General features: G+C 40.2%; 1 protein-coding gene and 1 long non-coding RNA gene across 4 annotated transcripts in view; both read left to right on the top strand.

The window, feature by feature from the left end:
* The window catches only part of Rprd1a (regulation of nuclear pre-mRNA domain containing 1A), a 44,478-nt gene extending 23,916 nt beyond the window's left edge, over positions 1-20,562 (top strand). The window contains exons 7-8 of one of the 3 annotated variants that reach the window (XM_051202218.1): positions 17,153-17,348; positions 19,885-20,562. In XM_051202218.1, the coding sequence (XP_051058175.1) occupies positions 17,153-17,302 (150 nt within the window). In that variant the 3' untranslated portion in view covers positions 17,303-17,348; positions 19,885-20,562. Of the gene's footprint in view, positions 1-17,152 lie in introns of all 3 variants that reach the window. The other 2 variants (XM_051202217.1, XM_051202216.1) reach the window with 2 other exon arrangements.
* Positions 4-1,113, top strand: LOC127235050 (uncharacterized). The gene is made up of 2 exons (XR_007835667.1): positions 4-919; positions 1,021-1,113. It is a non-coding gene; the product is annotated as an uncharacterized LOC127235050 (long non-coding RNA).
* Positions 20,563-23,032: the final 2,470 nt, after the last annotated feature.

Here is a 23,032-nt window from a genome sequence, read left to right as displayed (position 1 = left end):
CGTAACCTTTTCCTTCTTAGTGCATATTTATTTAATTTACTAAACTTAATGTATCTGTGAATCTTAGCATTTTAGGCAGTGACCCAGCCAGGTAAGTTGCTTCTTGCTGTCAGTTACTCCCTGCAGATGGAAGTAAACCTGGAATTTTGGTCTTAGCAGAATTTGTTACATTCCATGTATAATAGAAATTTAAATCCCTTATGCACTAACATAATAGGAAAATAACAGTTCTAATAAGTCTGTGTTAGTGGTAACAAATTGATTTATTGAATTTCTGTTCTGTTATTCTCTCCACCGCTGATTCTCACACTTAATATATTCCCCTAAACTCACACTCTCAGGAAAATGTTGTTGATGGATTAGGTATGGTTGTTACTGTTGGTGATGATTCTGGGGCTCAGGCGACAATACAGAAGCAATCTTATTTTGAGCAGAGTAGGCATTGTCTGCATAGGAGAGAGCTGGGTTTGACTTTAAAAGACTATTTAATCAACTAGTTCTTACTTGGTTTGTCCTTAACTTCAGTACAATATGAGAATGTCCTGTTTGAGTTCCTTTAGTTATAATCACTCTAAATTTTGTAGGTGTGTTATGGTACCTCCTCTTAAGTTTACTTATTATTTAATTCTTGGCTCAGTGGTTTCTCAATAAGGCGCAGGTGGTGCTTGGACTGGCTTGCTTTTGGAGTTCTGAGAGAGCTGCTTGATTATTCTGCATCCCAGATGCTCAACTCTTAATTGTACACTGTCCTTTTTCAATTTGCTCTCTCTGCTCAAATACATTTACTCAGTTATTAGTTCTTTGCTCTGTCCTTGAAGAACTGGCCCACTTGAAATGAAGATCAGTGGAGTTTCTTAGAACATGAATTTGGTGGTTCACTTAATCTGTTTGTGATGTCGTAGTGGCCTTCAGTTTTAATGTATCTTTACTTGCTTCATGTTTGCAGCACTAAGGATAAGTAAGTATGTCAACAGTTTTTGTCTTCAGCCTGTTGGTTCAGTTTCTTTAACTTCTGTCGAGCTTCTATTGCAGGTATTGGACATGGCGTATCTTCTAAAGATGTCATCACCTTTAGCATATTCTTCCGGCTAAAAATAAACATCAAACTCCAAAGCCTGTATTGTCTCATGTTTTTGAAACTTGAAGAACGAAGATTTATTATTCTATTTATACCTGCTTTCTCACATTTGGTTTTGACTATCATTGGTTTCAAAAATAGTTTATATTTGACATATAACTGTTGAAAATCGATCACTGCCCCTGTCCCATTTGCTGGTGCTTTCTAGCCAGATTTCCTAGTTAACAGTCATACACAGAGCTGATGATGGTAACGCTAATGTTTGCCATGTCTTGGGGGTACTGTTCTAGGGACTTCACATAATCACCCCATTCAATCCTACGCAGCAGGGTACATTATTATCCACACTTTATATTCATGGAAGTAAGGCACAGGGGGATAGAGTAGCTCCCACGTTTTCACAAAACACTATTGGATTGTTTAGAGCCCCGACCTTGCCTCCACATCAGTGTGTTCATGCCAGAGCCATGTTAGCTTCCTGATCTTAGAGAAGTATGATGCCACCTTGGCAAAATCACAAGTCCTCTTCTTCAACTCTTTGTAATCCTTCTCTTTCCAACCAGTCACTGGCTTGAAATAAAGGGAGCTTGATCGTTGCTTAGCACAACTAAATTTTATATTGATGAAGCCACCTCAATTAGGATCACTTTTTTTTTCTTTTTTCTTTTCTTTTTTAAAGTTTTTTCAAGACGTGATTTTCTGTGTAGTCATGGTTGTCCTGGAACTCACTTTGTAAACCAGGTTGGCCTTGATCTCAGAGATGTTTGCCTTTGCCTCCTGAGTTCTGGGATTAAAGGTGTGTGCAATCATGCCTAGCTCATGATCATACTTTTTTTCTTCAAAGATTTATTTATTTATTATGTATACATCTTTCCTCCTGCATGTACCCCTGCAGGCCAGAGGGGGGCACCAGATCTCATTAGAGGTGGTTGTGAGTCATGTAGTTGCTGGGAATTGAACTCAGGATCTCTGGAAGAGCCATTTCCAGACCCTTATGATCATACTTTAAACATATTGTTTTCATAAACTAGGAAGTTAATATAGCAAGAACTCATTGTAAATTTTCATTGAGAAGTAAACCTTTTGTGTTTTTTTTTTTGTCATGATGTGACAATATTTAGAGAAGCTTTGTATTAGTAGGTAGCATCACTCTGAAGTAGAGACTGCAGACTGAAAGTTTATGCTGTTGTATCAGCTGTACTGTTAAACAGTTTATGTCACTAATCACCTTTGTTAGAAAATGGAACAAAAGATCAGTTTCAGTGGTTGTTTAGTGCCCTAAAAGCCACCTTTAAAACATTGATTGAAATCAGTGAAAACATGAAGTGCTTCTAACAGTTTTTTTTTTTGGTAAGCCCTTTCCATGAACTTCGATTAGTAAACAGGTAATAGTCTAGGCTGTTGCACTAGTACTAGTAATCTTAGTACTAGTGAGGGTAAGGCAAGGAAATCCTGAATTTAAGGCCATTTTGGGCTATATAGCAATAATCTGGCGGGTGGGGGATGGATGGATGGATTCAATAGATAGGGGTTGGAGAGATAGCTCAGTGGTTAAGATCTCTTCCAGAACACCTGGGTTCAATTCCCAGCACCTACATGACAGCTCACAGCTGTCTGTGACTCCAGTTGTAGGGGATATGAAACCCTCACACAGAAAAAACACCGATGCACATAAAATAGATTTACTCGATCTGGGACCTTGAGCCTCCTGCCTCAGCCTTCCTAGTGCTGGGATTGCATGTATCTGCCACCATAGGATGACACTTTCATTTAATGTTTTGGAGAGGAAGCAGTGTACAGATGAGAAATTCTTCCTTATCACCAAGATCCCTGACTGCTTAGTTTCCATGGAATACAATGTAGTTGTCAAAGGCTGGAGAGATGGTTCAGCAGTTAAGAGCACTGACTGCTCTTCTAGAGGACCTGAGTTCAATATCCAGCAACCACATGGTGGCTCACAACCATCTGTAATGAGGTCTGGTGCCCTCTTCTGGCCTGCAGGCATGCATGCAGGCAGAACACTATACATAATAAATCTTTTTTAAAAAGTTACAAAAACCAACATAGTTGTGAAAAGAAACATGCTTTTATAAAGCCATTGCTTGCTGCCTTTAGTCCCAGCACTCAAGAGGCGGAAGCAGGTGAACCTCCCAGTTTGAGGCTGTTCTGGTTTACAGAGCAGGTTCTAGTATAGGGTTACACAGAAAGTCTAGAAAAGAACTGAAATAAACAAATGAGCAAATACATAATACCACTGCTTTGTAGACTGTACTTCCAAGTCTAGGAATAGATACGATGAAAGAATCCATAATTCCAAACATTAGCAGTCATAATGAGAAAGCATTAGAGGATTAAGTGCTTGTTCTGGGGTGGGAAAGAGTGCTCAATGAGTACTTATTTCTGGACAAGCATGAGAGCTGTTAGCCCCATGTAAATGATGGGCAAGATAAGCACTTGTGATCCCATTGCCAGGAGGCAGACTCAGCCCATCAGGCTTGCTGGCAGTCAGTCTAGTTGAATGAATCTTTTGAGTTCCAGGTTCAATGAGAGACCCTTTCTCAAAGTGTATAACAGTGGAGGAAGACATCTGACTCTGTCCTTCACAGACATTTGTGCCCAAACACAAAAGCTCCTTCCTCTTGAGGTGTTATTAGTAATGGGGCCTCTGTTTAATGGTTTGCTTAGTATGGGTAGGACAGATTTGAATAGTGTCTTTGAAGAACTGGTTCTCTGTAGGGTAGAGTGGGGTTCACACCCCTCTCATTCATGCTAGGCATCTACTCTCCCACTGAGCTACATTCCAAGCCAGACTTTTTAAGCCTGCAGTGTGAGGGCGGGCATCTTTTGAGTGTGATTTCACTCATACTGAGTGTTTAGTGATTGCTTTATTTTTCCTACAATTTTTCTATCTTTTGACCAGTCTTAAGTTCTGATTTTATTACTTGTCTTTGCCTGTGTAGATATAGACATATATTTAAAATAGCCTTCTCTATATATAACCATAAAGATCCTGTGATGTTTTTATTTCTGAATAATTTTATTGGAATTTGTTTTGCATATAATACAAATTAAAAGTGATAATTAATTGTCCCTTTACTGATTAACAGTAGGGCAGGTATAGTGGTTCTTGTCTTAATCTTAGTACTCTGTAGACTGAAGCAGGAGAAGCATGAGTCTCTGTAGGAAATTCTATACTGGCCTCTGCTACATAGTGAGATTCTGCCCCAACCTTCTCCCCTAAAACCCGAAATTAATAACTTCTTTACTAATGTTGTGAAATGCTATTTCTGCCAAGCTTAACTCCTATATGTGCATACTGACAAGTTTTACATTTAATTGTGCAGATTGTGACTTTAGTTGCTTTTTAATACTGTTCATGTTTGCCATTTCAACTAATGGTTATTGTGTGTATGAAATTTTATTTTTTCCTCATTATTTTCATACTTTATATTTTAATTGTTTGAATACTCATTTGTCATGTCATGCCCCCCTGTCATTTATACCTGAGATAAAGTTTAATTTACACGGTAGATAAAAAATTAATAACTATAATAATAAGCATTTGAAATATGGTTTCTGTCCTTCTCACATCTCGGTTTGCTTTAGTGGACATTGGTCACTGATGACTGCACTGTGGAGAGAAGCCAGGAAGACTATACTTACTAGAAAGACCTCAGTTCAGGCTATACAGTGGTATGAAGTTTGGTTCAGTAATTTGAACAAAGGAGAAAGTGGACATTTTTCATGTTGTGAAAGTGTTCCTATTTTGTCTGTGACAGTAGGAGTAGAGTGAGTAGTGCTGAGGCTGATGTATAGGCTGGCCTCCCTGTTGCTGGTCTTATAAGTATGCACCACCATTCCTGCTGGAGGGGAAGTTTTGTAATACTATAAAGGTAATGTGTGTTCATCATAGTTTAACACTGGTTGCTAAAGGCATAGACAATTCCATTATTATTCCTTAACTTTTAACAAGATTTGAAGGATAAGATTGTTATACCGACAACTTTTTTTTTTGTATGCTGTCTTTCTTTGCACATTACTGTAAACATTTCCAAATAATTATCACCCCCCCTTTTTTTGGGAGGGGGGATGGCAACCTAAACTTTGCCTATGCCAACCAAGCTCTGTGCCATCTACTTTTATCTTGATTTTTAATTCGATTTTTAATACCCAAGTTGTATAGCCTGTTACAGAATAATACTTAACTATCTACCTACTTTGTTTCTTTTGTTTTTTGAGACAAGGTTTCTCTGTGTAGCATTGGCTGTCAGAACTAGCTCTGTAGATTTCACTTGAATTCACAGAGATCTTCCACCTGCCTCTGCCTTTCCGAGTGCTAGGATTAAAGGTGTGTACCACTACTGCCTGGTTCTTTCAGTTTTTTTCTGTTGAAAACTTAGCTTAAGTAACATTTTGGCATGTCTATTGCATTTAACTTCTTGCTGTTAGAAAATATTGCTATGAAATTCTTCCAAGTTAAATCTTTGCTTATTTGTGATAGTTTTAAGTTCTTAATGAGGGGGGAAAATTAGACCAGCAGGATATACATGGTTTTTATGTGTGTGCATGCCACAGGGCAAAACCATCTGCTGTTTCCCAAGCACAATTGACCTGGAGTTTTTGAGACAGGGTCTCTTAATAGCTTTGTACTTGCCAGGTAGGCTAAGCTGGTTGGTTCTTCTGGAACTCTTTCTTTTGTAGAGCTGATGCTCTTCACCCAGGAAACAAGTTTTCTTTGCTTTCCTTTTATTTACCTACCAGTGCCATGGTCTGTGACCTTGACTACTAGAATGTTGAAATGTTTGTCTAATTTGCATTACAACTTATAGGACCATCCATACTATAGCTTCTGTCAAAAACAATCTGGTTCTTTTCATTGGTCTTTAAAGGATCAGTTTTCAAATTTTCTATTGTTTTTCATTGATTGCCTTGAAATGTTATTCTGGGCAGAGCCATGCAGATCTCTGTGAGTTCAAGGCCAGCCAGTTTTACATAAGAAAGGGAGAGGGTGGGGAAAAGGAGGAAGAAGAATAGAAAAGTTATTCTGGTTAACTATGTCAAAATTCTCTTTAGTAAAGTGTAGCTTTGTTGAGCAATGCTTTCCACCTCTGCATCAGAGGCTGGAGTTTTTATTGTGCACACACCACAATGTGGGTCCTGTGTTGGTTTAGAAGGCTTGTTCTTGCAGGAAGACCTTAGTTGAATTTTAGTTTTTCTTCTGAATTACTTAGAGCTTTTCATTATATTCTTATTATATACATTAAATGTTCTGAATTATTGTTATTCCATCTTGCTCATGTCTTCTGTTTTATGCATTTCTAAAATGTTTTTCCTCAATATTCTGTCATTGTTGCTGTTTTTTAATTTGCTTTGTTCTTCTAGAGCACAGTCTTGTCTTATGTGTTAGTGGTGGTGGCTGTGTCATCATCCTTATTTTGTTCTTCATTGAGATAAGATTTCCCATGTAGTACTGACTGGCCTCAAACCCAAGAGCTTCCTGTCTGTCTTCCAAGTCCTGGAATTGCAGGCTTTTCCTCACACGCCTACATTAAAATTGAGTACTGTTGGTTTTATCAGATTTTTTAGGTCTTTGTTGAAGAAAGGGATTAACTATCACAGATGCTTAACTAGTTTGCAAACTGTTATTTAGGATGAGTGGAGAGGGAATCAAAAGTCAGGAGATCCACTTTAGGACTAGATTTCTGGACTCACCTAGACCTGATTAGAAGCGGATTTTCCCAGTGTATGTTGACTATTGTCTACTATGCCTGCTGTTGTCATGGCCTGTGGTTTTGTTTGTTTGTTTGTTTGTTTAACCTTGCCTTGGGAAGCCACAGGAACACACAGGCTTCTTTTAAAAATTACTTAAAAATAAGTTAGCAAGTGTTATGAATGTCTGCAATGACTCTAAAATATTCTTGCCTTCAGAGCCTGGTAGAGACCACAGTAGTGTCAGACTTGTTCAGCATAGATGTAAAATACTGCTTAATTAGCTCCTGTTGTGCGGATGTGAACATGTGCTTTTTGCTTGAAGCCTCCCCTCCTATTCTTGATTTTCCTGGAACTTACTATGTCTACCAGGCTGGCCTTGAATTCACAAAGATCCATCTGTTTTTGTCTCCTAAGTACCACTTTTACTTTCCTAATCCATGGATTGAAGAATTAGGGAATTTAATCTTTTAAAGTATATGGTTCATTGACAAGTTATGACCTTTGAGGGGGAAAAAAAAATCTGAGGATAATTTAAATAAGCAAAGTAAGTTTACAAAATATGTAATGAAGCTTTCTGTTCTTTAGAGAATATGCAAAAGTTCTAATAAACAAATCCTTTTTGTGATATAAATAACATTCCTTTTTTTCTTCAAGGCACTGACACTTAAAAAGTTTTTTGTTATAACAATTTTTTCATACTTGTCTACAATTATTTTGATCACACTCATCCCTGTTACTCTCTTTTCCCTTTTCACACTGAAGAATGTGTGTCTCCCTGGCAGCAATTAACAGGGCACTGTGTTTGTTTGTAGCTCAGTAGTAGAGTACTTGCCTAGCATGCATGAGGCCTTGGTCAGTGGGTAAGATGGGGTGCATGGGGGGGGTGGTTACAGTTAGAGTAACTATTGAAAATGTCCTAACTAGTTAGTATCCATCATAAGACACATAGGTGCAATATATGAGGAATCTCTAGACAAGGCAAGAAAGAATATAAACAACAGCATCAAAGTCACAATGGCTATTACATAGGTCATGAAGCAAGAAAACGAGATACTTGGTTGGGATTGTAGTTTAAATTTAGTGTGTTAAGGTGGTGCTTTACCTGTGAACAGGATACAGTTGTAAAAAATGTTTAGAAAGAGCTGGCAAGATGATTTAGTGGGTAAGGTGCTTGCTGCCAAGCCCGATGGCCTGGTAGAAAGAAGAGAACTGATACCTGCAAAGTGTCCTCTAATCTCTAGAAGTGTATGTACATGATACAGTAAAGAAAGTACTTAACCAAAAATAACAGAGAATCGGGGGACCAGTGAGGTGACTGCTGGTAGTAAAGATACTTGCTACCACTCCTGACTTGAGCGTGGTCCCCAGAACCCATGTGGGGGAAGGCAAGAGCTGACTCCTTCAAGTTATCCTATGACCTCCGTACTCATGCGTGCATGCTCCCTGCTGGATGGATGGGTGGGTGGGTGGGTGGATGGATGGATGGATGATTAGGCTAGGAGTGTAGTCTAGTTGGTAGAGTGTTTGGCTGGCAGGCATGAAGCCTTGAGTTTGATCTTCAACATCACAGTGATACATATCTGTAATCCCAGCACTGGAGAGGCGGGGACAGGAGGATCAGAAGCTCCAGGTCATGCTTAGCTACATGTGGAGTTGGAGGCCAGCCTGAGCTGTATGAGACCACTTCTAAGAAGTATGGTGTGCCGACATTTTTGGTACACAAGATTGCATGGGGGGGTGTTTAAATTACAGATTTCTTTACAACTTGGCTTTTAAGTCCTTTAGTAAGGTTTAAAATTTGTATACTCATAGTAAGTAAATTACAAAATCTAGATAGTGTGGTTTAAATGTTGCCCCTTGCAGCTACAGAAGAGTAAAATTTAACAGGGAGAAGGTCAGGTTTGGAAGGATTTAGCCTTTAGTGGATTAAATGTTTCTGAGTGCTGATTTTGAGGAAGGGGCTGCCAATTCTCGAGTCTGCCAAACAGAAGATGTGTAGAAATCATTTCTTGATTGTCTTTGAATCCATGAGACCTTGTATTTGTATTATTGGGTTTTTTTGTTTTGTTTTGTTTTTTTGGTTGTTGTTCAGTTCAGGTGAATGCCATCCTATTTCCCTGTGGTGTGGCATGTAGTATCAACAGTTGAAAGTCAGAGTGAAGGGGCCAGCATTCACCACTCATGGTGTTGGCTTTCTGTCTTCCACAGGTGTCAGCACTTGAATCACTCCATAGAGCCTGCTGTACCAAACTGAAATGGGATTGTAGACTGCAGACTTTAGGGGAGCAGGAAGCTGTGTGATGTACTGTAGTGAAGTAAACTTGTGTAGAAGTGGGGCATGGCCATTTTGAAGTTTGGTAGTAGAACTAGGATGAGGTAAGGGGACAAAACAGTAATGACAACGATTGACAAACAGTGCAGTTTTCTTCTGTAGTAAGCAGAAGTTTGTTTTGCCTTTAGCAATAGAGTTTTGCAGTCTGGTTCTAGTGGACAACCAAAGGTGATGGCAATAGCTTTTGGTGTTTGAGGGGCTCTCCTGAGCAAGAACTCATGGGGAGGAATCCCAGGGCTGGTGTGGACCACTTAAACTGTACTGATTAGACACTTAAGGCCAGCCTAATGATGTTGAGAGTAACATAATTTCATACTTAGAATTTGGTCAGGCTTACTGGCCTATAGTCTCTGCAGAACAGCCCCCAAATCTCATGTTTCAAATCATGGTGAGGAGACCTAACTGCTCTGGAACGAAGTCTGTTCCATTCAGGAAGCATCTGTGAGTCTTGTTCCAACATAAGGTAGGAAGTCTGTAGGAATAGTCAGAATTTACATATCACAATGCAGAACTAAGGACAAGCTGATTGTGGTAGAAAGTCAGTGTTCATTATGCCACAGTGTTAATTCTATTAATTCCAAAAATAGCAAACACTGGAAGCATATTTTCAAATAATTAGGATAAGGAGATAAGTAGTTGTTATTGCCAACAGTTTCGAAAAATACATGTATGCATACACTTTTGCTTACATAGTAAGTTGCATAGAGCTGCCTCTGAAAACTCACCCAAGATTAATTAACTTGACCCATGGTTAAGATTTGCTATAGCGTTGGTGGTGCACGCCTTTAATCCCAGCACTTGGGAAGCTGAGGCAGGCCGATCTCTGTGAGTTCGAGGCCAGCCTGTCTACAGAGCGAGTTCCAGGACAACCTCCAAAGCTACACAGAAAAAAAAAAATTGCTATTTAGTAGGTAATATCAAGTAAGGGAAAGCTCTGATCAAATGTAGCTGTTAGGCAGGTCATACAGCTAGAATGGTGTTGACCTGAACTAGTAAACATGGGATACTACATTAGCAACATGAATAAACTGTCCATAGTTTATCTGAAGCCAGGGTCAGGACACCAGAGGAAGTGTTAACAGTACCTTAGAGTAGAGCACTAGGAGAGAGCTGGGGACTGAAGAAGGCATGTGTGTGGGTATTTGTTTGTCTTCAGGTACTTAGAGGCTATGGAAAGAGAAGAGTTTGGTTTATTTCCATGGGCAATAGATACTATTAGTGTTAGATTTTTGTTCTAACATCTCCTTCAACCTTAGCGTTATTCCCATTAGATTAACATTGTACTTCACACCTAAGCATGTTTGCTTCAGTGTTGTCCGATACAGAGTTTCAACTTCAATTTAAAAAAAAGAAGAAGAAGAAGAAGAAAGAAAAGCAAAACACACTAATCGCTAAAAGGCACCCCGGAGAGAGACAAAGCAAGCATCAGAACCAAACTTAGCTGTGATGTTCTTTAAATGATTGGTCCAGGAATTTAACAAATGATATGCTTAGGGTTCTAATGGGTAATGCAGACACTATGCCAAATTGGGTAGGCCATGTAAGAGTTGAAAATGCCCCAAAGAAAAACATGTTTAAAGAAAAAGTTCACCTAGTTCTTTCAATGGGCACCTAACTCATGAGAAGACAGCCATGGTTAATTGGGAGCTTGTGAGAGGCCAGTGAGAATTTCCTAAACAGGGTAGGAAATGTACAGGAAGACAAAATGAAACCCATAAATATTATATCCAGGGATTGAGACTGTCTTGTTTCATTCCTGTAATGCTGGAAGAAAGAAACAATAAATGTGAAACCACAATGACTAACGCTTTCCAGAATTGAGTGGTAGAAACCAAACTCCTCATCTAGGGAAACTCTAGAATGTCATGCAAGATTAAGGAAACGAAATGCAGTTTAAACCTAAGCAAATCCTGCTCATATCACAGATCACCAGAGAAAAACCTTAAACCAGAGGGGGAAATCCCTGCAGTTGCAGTGCAAGAAAGAAACTATGGTAAAGTGTTGAACAACTGAACAGCTCACTAGCCAGGGTCTTTATGTCAAGAGGCATTTGAAAGCAAAGAAAATAGTTTGCTTTTCCAGGTGATGGGGTGATGGGGTCAAGTAACAAGGACGGGTGGGGTGGGGGTTGGTTTAGTGTTGACGTTAAGTGGAATGACAGACTCATAAGGACACTTTATGCAAAAATTCCCTCTTCATGCTTATCTCTGGTATCAGCCTATGGAGGATACAGCAGAGATGTAGTATAGACCATTACACAAAATTTTTATCCAAACATGAGCCCAGACTTCCCTTTCTGGCATTCTTGTTAAAATCTATGAAACAAGATTCCTTAGGACATCCCATTTAGATGTCATACTATATGACAGAAAATGTGCTAAAGGAGAGGCTAAAGAGACACAAAAGTAAAAGGAAGCTAGCAAATGTCAGCTTCATTTAGTCTTCAGTATGGAGAAGCAGGTCATTTCTTTAAGTTGCATCTTGCTTTTGAGAGTGCTTGGTTACTGGAGAAGTGCCAGTGTTGTGTGCTGCCTGTCAGCACCTGTGTCTTCTACCCTAAGGGTGAAACTGACTTCCCAGTGGATTGGGCTCTCTAGAGCACTAGGTGCCATTTCTGGGTGAACTGGCCACCCTTTTATTCTTTTTTCTGTTACTTAATGTCTAAATAGGAGAAACTACAGACTGTACTACTGAAAAATACGAAGGTATTTAATGACAGGCTTACTGGTCCAAGTCACAGTTGTCTCCTTGGGTCTTGAGTTGGGAGTCATGGCTGCTTATCCCATTTCAGTGACCCTGTAGGTGATTTTCAGTTTGATTAACATTTAGAATGTCCATCAAATTAATTCCAGGATTCAAGAAACAGGATGGCATAGTGGGCAAGCATAAGGACTGAACCAGTCTGTATAGGTTTGAGCTCCCCTCCCCATTTTTCTGGTGACTGAGTGAAGGTTCTTAATGGTTGTGACTTAGTTTCATCTTCTGTAACATGTAGTCTCTACCTTAGAGATTAGACTGTTTAGAGTAATGACTGGCATTTTTGGTTTATGTTAGAGTATGTTAGCTGAAATATCTTGAATTCATAGAATTTAAGTGATCAGGTATCAGTTTAATGCATGCACAGAAACTTACAGAGATGAATTGCTTGGATATTTGTGTAGATGCAGCTTCTGAAATTCTGTGGAAATACTATTCCAGTTTCTCCATTTTTGACAGTTGTGCCACTGTTTTCAAAGAGTATAGATACTGATGTTGACTATTGCCTATTTAATCATGTGTACTTAGAGAACCCTGGAGAGAGCTGTAGCAAAGGGAAGGGAGGGACTTACCAAAGCCTGTTTTCATAGCATCTGACATCAGCTTAAGTTGCTTTCAATGGGTCACAGAACTAGCTTATAGGAATCAGTCTTGGAGTTCCTGGTTTGGCGTATTACTCTTTGGCACAGCATAAGGGTCCCAGGAAGTGAGGGGGGTTTTAATAGGCAGGTCCTTCTCATTACTGAACCTTCTCTGGGGAATGCAGTGGGAATTCTCCACCTTTTTGGTTTTTTTGTTCAGGTTTTGAGACCAGATATCACTAGTTCAGGCCAGCTTCAACTTAGAGTCCTGGTTCAATCCTCCCAAGTTCTGAAAGCACAGGCATGTGCCACTGTACCCAGTTCTCTTGTGGGGTTCTTGCTTGGTTTTGGCACAATTGTGTATGAAGAAGGAGGGCAGGAGTAGGAACATTTTCAAGGAAAAAAAAAAATGAATAAGTCAGTAAGAGTTTTAAAACAACTATAAGAGGCCTAAAATAACATCTTTATTTCCTTCTTAAGATAGGGTCTCCAGAACTCTGGAGCTCAGGCTGGCCTGGTACTCTCTGATAGGCCAGGTTAGTTTTGAACTTTAGGCTCCTTTGCCCTGCCTTTCTAGTGCTAGGATTATAGTGTGCATGAAGTTTAGTCTCCTGGGTTAGTGGTTCTCAACCTGGTGGTCACCTAAGTAAGACCTTTGGAAAGCAGATGTTTACATTATCATTCATAACAGCAAAATTACAGCTATGAAGTAGCAATGAAAATAATTTTATGGCTAGGGTCACCACAACAAGAGGAATTGTATTAAAGGGTCTAGCTAATTCAGATGCTACTGGAGAATGATAATCAGGTAGCACTTCATGATTTGAAAGTTGAAGGCTAGGAACCATTGTGGATAAGAGATGCCCTTATTTTCTAAAGAAACCATAGGTAATCAGAGGTAGCCCTTGTTCAAGGTCATGTAGCCACAAGATTAAGGAGGCAACAGTTTATCCCATAGGAGAGGTTGGCTCAGGGAAACTGTCCTCCCAGTATAGATACTGAGCCTAGAAACAGCCCTGTAGTATTTAGGGTTAAATGAATAAGCTTTGAAAAGTGAGCACAATACACATGAAGTCAGCTGAGGCTGGCTGGGGTAAGTAGTGTTGGTGGCATATTTGATCAGAGATCAGTAAAGGCTGATAGCATGATTTAAGGTGTTTCCCCACTACCACCTTAGGTGTTAGGCTTGAGCATGATGGAAGCTGTTCTAAATCTGAACACTAACTCAGTGTTAAAGCATGGCAAGGTGAAGGCTCCTGCTGTCAAAGATTACAGACACATCTTAGTGCATAGGGGTAAGGATGGTCAGAGAGATTTTAGTCTATCTCTCAGCCCTTTGTTTGAGACGAGGACTTTATGTAGCCTATCCTAGAACTCTGCATAGACCAGGCTGACCTCAAACTCAGATCCTACTGTCTCTGCCTATTTGCTGGGATTAAAGGTGTGTACCACATCTGGTTTATGGGTAAGATTTTTAAGGCAGGAGGACATGGATTGGATCAGTGCAAGCTTAAAGGTCATGGGGATGAGACTGGCAAGTGAACCAGAGATGGGTAGGCTGGGGTGGTAAGTGTGGGCCTTTGTGAATAGACAGACTGGTGGAGACATGAGGGACCATGGTTAGGAGAGGTCCCCACTGTATGGGCTGCCTTAGGTGTCAGCCTTGTTCATTTTACTGTGGGAGCTGAAACCCAGATTAGCACATACGATTGCTTACAATGGAGCTCTTCTAGTGAGTTTCATATATGAAGTAAATAGTGGTATGTGCTGTTTTTCCTAATGACATTGAAGATGACATGGCCAAAATTTGACAAATAGTGATTTAAAATTATGAAGAAGTGTTAATGAGGAAGTTGGCTAAGGTTCCGAAAAAGCTATCTTTTCAAAACTAAATGTCTTCTATGTATGCACATATTTGTGTGCCGTGTTTGGAGGTCAAAGAACTGTGTGAAGCAAACTGGTTATGCTAGTAGGTAGAGGATTATTTTCAGATTTGATTAAAGATTTAAATACACAGGGTTACAAAAACCCCAGAATGTCAAATGTAAAAATGTCAGCATTATTGACTGTCTTGTCCTTACCTTTTGTTCACACACAGATCCTATTTGAAACATATGTGCTTGTCTGTAGTGTTGTTATACTCTTAAGATTTTTGTCCATCCATCCATCCATCCATCCATCCATCCATCCATCCATCCATCCAAGACAATGTTCTTTTTTAAAGTGTCTTATTTTTGTTTTATTTACATTGATTGGTGTTTTGCCATAGGTGTCCAGTCCCCTGGAACTGGAGTTAAAGACAGTTGTGAGGTGCCATGTGGGTTCTGGGAATTGAACTTGGGTCTTCTGGAAGAGCAGTCAGTGCTCTTAACCACAGAGCCATTTCTCCAGCCCTAAGACACTGTTCTTCGTTTGTTGCTCTGGCTGGTCTAGAACTCACTGTGTACACCAGGTTGGTCTTGAATTCACAGATCACCTGCTACCACCTCCTGGGTGTGGGACTAAAGATGCCACTGTACCTGGCTGTACTTCAATTTTTAAAACTAGATACCTGCTAGGTGGTAGTGGCTCACACCTTTAATCCCAGCACTGGGGAGGCAGAGACAGATACAGGTGGATTTTTGCGAGTGATCTACAAAGCAATTTCCAGCACAGGCTGCAAGACAAACCCTGTCTCAAAAAACCAAAACAAACAAAAAACTAGCTACCCAACAAATAAAATATGATAAGGTGGAAAAGAGTAGAATTTAGAGAGAAAAGGATTCAAATTGTTTTTCTTTGGTTAAGGTCACTATGGGGTTGTAGCCTAAGTTACCCAGTGAAATTATCTCAGAACAGCAAGGTGTTCTGATTGTTATTATACATCTCCCCTTTTTCAGATATGTTTTACTTGTTACTGATGAGTGAACCCAGGGCTTTGCACATGCTAGGCAAGCACTCTGTCGCTGAGTTACAACCCTCCAAAATTGATGTGTAAGAATATAGTTAGAAAGAAATCTATTCCCCTACTTCTAAATGTTCTGTGTATACCACTCAGCTACCATGTTGAAATGGGAGACTGTCCCTGGCAAGCAAGGACTTCGCCCTTGTGACTGTGGGGCCCTTGAAATGTTAGTGCAGCTTGGCATGATAATTGGTTGGAAAGGCGAGGATGTTGTTATCTCTCATGTTTGTGCTATCTGGTGATTTACAGCTAGTGTGCCCAGTTCTCTTTGACCCTTCCTCTCCTCATTTCCTTAGAACTGTGGGTTATAGTAATCTGGCAACTCCTCTGCCCTGCCAGGTAATTCTATTTGTACAGAAGAGGCTTAGAAGTACCAAGACTGCTCCCTAGTTGATACTATTTTAGGCATCAGAAATATAGGGAAATGTCCCACAATTCTGGCTGCTAGCATCATTTGGGACACTTTTATAAAACCCATATGGTCTAGACCCTTTCCAGATACTCCCAGATACTGATGTGTAGTAGGGCCAGAAGTCAGGTGGTGCATGCCTTTAACCCCAGGAGGTAGAGGCAGGCAGATCTCTGTGAGGCCAGTCTGATCTACAAAGTGAATTCCAGCTTAGCCAGGATTGTTTCATAACAAAACCCTGTCTCAAAAAACAAAACAAAACAAAAAGAAAACAGAAAAAGAAAAGTCAGGTGGGTTCTCTTTAGAAATCCCTAAGGAGATTGAGGTGTGCACCCTGCACTAAGATATAGGAGATATACTGAAGAAGAGTTCTGCATACCCCTGTGGCCTCATCTCTGCTAGCTAAAAGAATGGGGCTTTCTACATGCCCTCTGGGGGTTTATCCGAGGATCTCCAGCATTCTTTTCGAGTGAGAAATGCCTTCTACAGACTGGGCTCCTCCTGCTAAACCAGAGATGATCTTGACTGGCTCTTGGTCTTATTCCTTGGGGTACTGGTTGTCAGCCCTTTTAAACCTGTGTTTGGTGTCCAGTTTGGTAAGCTGTGTAACTCGTTTGAAGTTAAATGCTTTGAAATACATAGCAGAAAATGCATACCATTACAAATGTTGTAAGTTACGTTCAACTGCTACTCTCAGAATTTTAAAGTGGGTATAATAATGTATCATTAATTAGTAAAAGTATGGTCATGACCTTAATTTTAAAGCAGTAATAAATGGAGATAATAAGAAAAGATGCTGGGGTCTAGGGTTGTAACTCTGTTAGCAGAGTGCTTGCCTAGTGTACACAGAACCCCATTCTTTTTCTAGCACCACATAAACTGGGTGTGGTCGTGCTTGACTATCATCCTAGCACTCAGGTAGAGGCAGCAGACTCAGCTACATACTGGATCAAGGCCAGCTTTGATTACATGAAACAACCTCAAACCTACCATCACCAACAAAACTATAATGATGTACTATGAAGCAGCTTGTTTGTATTGAAGGCAAAAGTCCCAGTTACTGATAATGCCATAATGGTTTATTACTAGCAGTCACAAAAAACAGTGAAATTTCAGTTTATGAAAACAAGTATTTTTTTTAATACACAAGTAGTATGTTTCATTATGATGTTTTTATGCATGGATATAATATGCTTTTATTCATCACCTCTACTAAACCTCACATTGGAATGATCTTTTATTTGGCATTAACTGAATAATACATTCTCTGCAGAGAAGCAATACAAGACTAGTTTGCCTTTTCAACATGAAAGCTAACAAGAGTGGTTTGTTGTTGCAGGAATATAAGCGCAAGTTAGCCAGAGTTTCCCTGGTTCGCAAAGAACTCAGAGCCCGGATCCAGAGCCTGCCAGACTTATCTCGATTGCCCAATGTCACTGGCAGTCACATGCACCTGCCCTTTGCTGGGGACATCTACAGTGAAGATTGACGGCCAGTCTCCTCCAAGGCCAGGACTTTGCCAGTCATGGAGACAGGTTAGGTGAATAGTCCTGTAGAGTTATTTTTGTACATTGTTGAGAGAACGGTACTAACATTATAAGTGACAAGGAAAATTATAAAATGGTTTTAACGTTGGTTTGTTTACTATTTTATTAAGTTAACGTGACCTAGTTAAAAACACGTGATTTCTGTGTATTAATGAGCTTAAAATAGTGATTATTTTCAAAAGATCTTTTTGGAAGTCTTGTTTTTTTGATCCAAGGCCATGTGAGAAATTCCATGTTTCTATTTCGTCATGCATTTTCAATTGCTTTTCTTTATTTTTTTTTTCAGTATCTAATCACTGTACACTATCTAATTCCTAATGAGAAGAACCGATCAAGAGCTGATGTGAGACTGTATTATGGTATCGTTAGGACTTGATTATAGCAGAGACTAAATGTTGCAACCTCATCTTTACTGTTCTTACCACCCAAACATTGGTTTTGTGTGTCCTTATGCCTTTGAGTTATTTATTCCCTAGAGGTCAGTAACTTATCAATAGACATGGATGTGGTGTTTCCCCATAGCACTACAGTAATTCTATCCCAAATGCCAATCCAGAAGAAAAGGCCTGTTAAATAGACTCCCTTGGTTACACTGTAGAACTAAGTGCATCTAATACTTTGAGAATGTTATAAGTTTTAACACCCTACCCAGAGGCCCAGTACAGCTGACTGCTTCTGTGATGTCAGTCATCTTATATCATTGGTCCCTTTAACAGAACACCAGCTGTGGGGGGTAAAGCAAATGTCAGACAATGACATGCTTATTCCCTCATCCATAGAACATAAAATAGCACTTAGCTTGAGTAGCTCAAGAGCTCAGTATCCATAATGTTCGGTTAAGTATCCTGGAACATTTTATTTACTTAAAGTTTTTGAATAACTGTATATTTGGGAATTAAGCAATGATATATACTACAGGGTAGATGTGGTGAATTTTATACTTGTATGTTTACAGATGTAAATACAAATCAAGGTACCTTTACTCGACCCTGGTGGATTAGAGCAGGTGCATGCTCTCCATCTAGCTTTCTTTTCAGTTACATTGTGAACCTGGAGGTTTGTATTTGATTAATGACAGGGGATTCTTTTTCTCCTTCATTGCTGTGCATTTCTTATTGTAATCAGAATCAAACTAGTTAGTTAATAGAACACCTTTTAAATTTCACCGGCCAATTATATATCGCTACACTGAATGGCTACTCTGTTTCTTTCTCAGTATTAGAGATTACAGTTGAAATGAATTATGTGAAGGAATGGCAGGTAATTTATCTTTAATAACAGTAGATTGGGAAACAGTACTCTTAACAATCTGACCTCTCTACAACACAGTTCCATGTATGGCATTATCCATCCCCTGCATGTCCTATCTTCCAGTGCTTTAGACAATTTTTGGGAGTCAGGATACCTTTCCTCATAGAACCATAGCAGGTTCTCTGTGCACACCGATGCAGCTCAGCTGGGGGCCAAAACCCCTTTACCACGGATGCACTTAACTATACCGTGGCTGAGGAATGGCTCATGGCACATCCTGAGCAGCATTGTCTTGTCACAGCAATGGGTTTGTGAGCAGCAGCCAGACCCTCCCCTGACAGTGGGGCGTCTGCCATTGCTGCTATCTTCTCCCTAGGTGTAGGGATGGAAGCAAGGATTCAGCAAAGGAGGGTGGACAGATGCACAATACACACCCTGGTTGTGCCTGTTTTCAAAGTATGCCAAGTAAGTTAGTTTTTGTTGTTGTTTTTGAAAGCAAAAGTTATGTGTGTTAACTTATTTTCAGTACCGTGAACTTATTTATGATTGCTGACTTGGTGATTTATCCATCTAAAATAGATAAGTTTTTTTTTTCCCATTTAAAGCTAATTTTTAAATGGTGTACTCTTGGGAAGATATAAAATCTTTTGGAAGTTTGCTGAAATATTTTCACCATGAAGACAGACTTAGATACTCTTTTGATGCCAGTATCTGATCTAAATATTTATGATAAAATGTATTATTTTTTTAAGGAGCTTGATGAGATCTGTGATAAATGCTAGTACTCAAAATCCAAATCCCCCAAAACCTCAGTTGTTAGTTCTCACTAACTGAACACAAACTGTACAGTCTGTTCTAGAAGTAAGTCTTCCAGCCTGTAGTTAACATGGTAAGCCTTAGGAGATAGTGTAAGTGGAGTGTGGTGGTTCACACCTTTATCTCAGTACTTGGGAGACAGAAATAGATCTCTGAGTTTGAGGCCAGTCTGTTCTCCAGAGTTCTACAGAGTGAGATTCCTGCCATTAGTTTCATGGTGAGACCCTGCCTTAGAAAAAAAAAAAAAAAAAAAAAAAAGAAAGAAAGAAAGAAAGAAACGGGCTTAGGTGAGGGGTATAAAATACCAAACTCTAAATCATGCACATTTTCTCAACCATGTACCTGAGGCAAATTATGAGTGTGAGAGCAACCTGTCCTGGCCCTCAGGGAAAAGTGACACATTTGCAGCAAGGTCCTGTGCTGTGATGGACACCGTTCCTCTTTTCTCCACAAACAGCGCAGAGAGCTGTCTGCAGTGGCAATTTGAACAGATTTCCCGGTACCCCCTCTGCTCCTGCAACACTACAGTAAGTAAAAGAACCATCGGGGGAGCTGGGAGCCTGGAAAGGAGCTGTGCTCTGTCTGTGCCAGCCTTCCCTGAGGAAAACACCTTGTAGCTGTGAGATAGCTCTTCACAGCGTTCTGAATCAGGGCTTCCCCACGAGAAATTCCTTAGAATCAACAAAAGCTAGGATGGTGCAGCCATTATGATTTTCAGAGTTCAAAGAAAGCCCGCTGTCACTGGCGTGAGCAGCGCCACCACCATGTGTGTTCATGGACTGGTCTGAGAAGTCTGGAGAGGAGAACAGTTTCTGGGAGGCAGGAGGCCCTCCTGAATTCCCATCCTGATGGACAGAATGTGAAGTAACACAAAGCCCTGCTTTCCTGGCTGGTAGGAGTTACTCCTAAAGATGACCTCTCTTCCCAGTTGTGCTCTACAAAGCTGTTAACAGTGAATTCAGCTCTCCTCTGTGTCACTTGATGGATTTGTTTATACAGAGCTTGTGTTGCCATCCACAGTGTCTGAGGTGGCAGGAGCACATGGGAAGAGGATTCTCCCTGTCTTTTACAAACCCTTTTCTTTAGCTGTATCTGACAGTGTAAGATCTTAATAAAGTTTTATGTTCTTTTTGAAGAGTGTGTGTGCTTTTTGTGAATTCAGTTCATTGAATAAAGGACAGGAAGACATGGGACTAAGGGGAAGAGGGAGTTGGCAAAGTCCTGGGAGTGTCAGTGAAGCAGAAACTACAAAAAGGTGTCTGTACCTGGTCCAGACTCTAGGACTGTCAGTATCATTCCAACATTTATTAAATTGCACATGGCTGAGCACCAAATTCTTATCTCAGATATTTAAGCAAGGGCTGGGGAAGTAGCTTAGTGGGTAAGGACCTGAGTTTGATTCCCCAGCACCTGCATGAAAAGCAAGGCATGGTTGCAGGTGCCAGTCCTGGGGGTGGAGATAAGCAGATAGGTCCAGGGGCTCTCTGGCCAGCTAGGAAAGCCAGAATAGCTTCAGGTTTAGTGGGAGACCCTATCTCAAGGCTGTAAGGCAGAGCAACAGAGGAAGAAACTCAGCGTCCTATTCTAGCCTCAGCTTGGGCACATACACTGTGCATACACACACACACACACTAAAATATTTAAGCAATTATGGGTAATGATGAAGTACAGGTTTTACAGTTCATTACATAGTCCCTGGAGGCTGGGGCGGGGGGACGGGCAGAGAATAGACATTTGTTACATGCCCAGCATTGGCTAAGTACTTGCAGGTGGACAGATCAATTAATACCTTAAGTTTTCTGGAGTATAAGCCTCCTTGTGACACCCTGAATTAATTTTTGTTGTGCTAGGGATCAAAGTCAAGGCCCTGTGTAACAGGTAAGGGCTGTAGTGCTAGCTAAACCATACCCTAGTTCCCATGCTTTGGATCTAAAGTAAAATTGGGAGATATTAGAAGTCTGTATTGGTTCCAGTTTTGATAAGCCTCAGCTGTGGCTGGGAAAGTAGTTCAATTGTAGAATGCTTGTAAAAACTAAGGCTCTGGTTAGATCTCTGATATAACACACACACACATAAGTTAAAGTTACTGAAAAAGAACACATATGAATGAAAATGTCCTGATTCTTGCAATCTGTTAAGGCAGGGAGATCAGTCCTTTAATGCTCCTTCCCCCCATTCCTAGATGGTGTTTGACCACTTCATCTAACTTCACATGCTTCCTATTTGCGTTACTCCAGTGGAGCGTAGGTTTTATAAGCTACAGACTCCTATGCCAGAGGCTGCAAAGAGGCAGGCCCAGTGCACATGTGAGGACCCCAAAGGTGTGCATGCCAACTGCACCTTCCCAGTTCTCCTGCCCATTTGTACTTCCTTCATCAGTATCTAATCTTCAGTTCACCAAACTGCCATGCCTTGTACTTTTCCCCTGTTTTTTGTTTGTTTGTTTGATAGGCTTTCTTAAAGAACACAGGCTGACCTAGGGGGTGGGGTCTCCTTGCCTCAGCCTGCCCAGTGCTGGTGTTGGTTTGGACTGCCCTTGATTGCACTTCATTCTGCATTAGCTGGAGCTGTCTTGTCTCTTCCCTTTGTCCGTCTTTATTGTTCCCCTTTCCTCTCCTTCCACCTTCTCTGTTCTAATATTAATTGCTGGATTTGCTCTGCTTGTTTCCTTTCAATCCCCACCTTTAAATCTTAGATAACACGAGAATGTCCACATTCCTTTATTCCCTACCAAGTTGTTTTTGTTTGTTTTTTGGGGGGGGATGGGATGATGGATGTGTAACAGCACAGCAGCTAGAATGAACCGCCAGAGTGAAAGATGGAGATGATTTCAAGTGATGTTTGATGGAGCAGCTTTTGAGTCACACTGAGATAACTACTCAGCTGCACATGTGTCTTCAAATGTCTACAACTAGTGGGAATACAATAATACAGTTTATTTTCAGAATTTAATCTAAGCCAGGGGCTTATTAAATCACATTAGCCTTGTCCAGGAATTTGTTCTTAATGCAAATTATTGGGCCCAGTTTTACAGGGTCATAATATCCAGGGTTAGGGACATGCACCTCTTAAATGAATCCTAGATAATTAAGATTCTTTTAAAAAACTTATTTTTTTAAAAAAAATAAACTTTGTTCTTTTATCTCTCTCTCTCTCTCTCTCTCTCTCTCTCTCTCTCTCTCTCTCTCTCTCTCTGTGTGTGTGTGTGTGTGTGTGTGTGTGTGTGTACACCTGCAGGTCAGAGGTTTTTGAATACCCCAAGAGCTGAAGTTATAGGCAGTGTGAATTGTCTGAAGTTGGTGCTCAGAACACAGTTCAGGTCCTCTGCAAGACCAGTACACCTTAATTGTTTAGCCATCTCTCAGCCCCTGAACATTTTATCCTAAGCATCCAACAACAATCGTGGTCATTTGCTGAAGTGGGATATGTAGCAAATTTTAGAATTATCACATTGGAATTCTGTGTTTCATGGAGAAATACAAAACTGGAATTTTAATTAATTTAAGTAATAATGTGATCCAGAACCATTAGCTAATCCAGCTCAATCTAGATGTTATATTCAGTTCTGTCTTGCTGTGTGTGCTATTGAGGATGGAACCCAGTAA

This window comes from Phodopus roborovskii, unplaced genomic scaffold, assembly GCF_943737965.1.
Source record: "Phodopus roborovskii unplaced genomic scaffold, PHOROB, whole genome shotgun sequence".
In the NCBI taxonomy this organism is placed as follows: domain Eukaryota; kingdom Metazoa; phylum Chordata; class Mammalia; order Rodentia; family Cricetidae; genus Phodopus; species Phodopus roborovskii.
The sequence above is the reverse complement of the archived record's forward strand: the minus strand, read 5'-3'. Positions and strand labels throughout refer to the sequence as shown.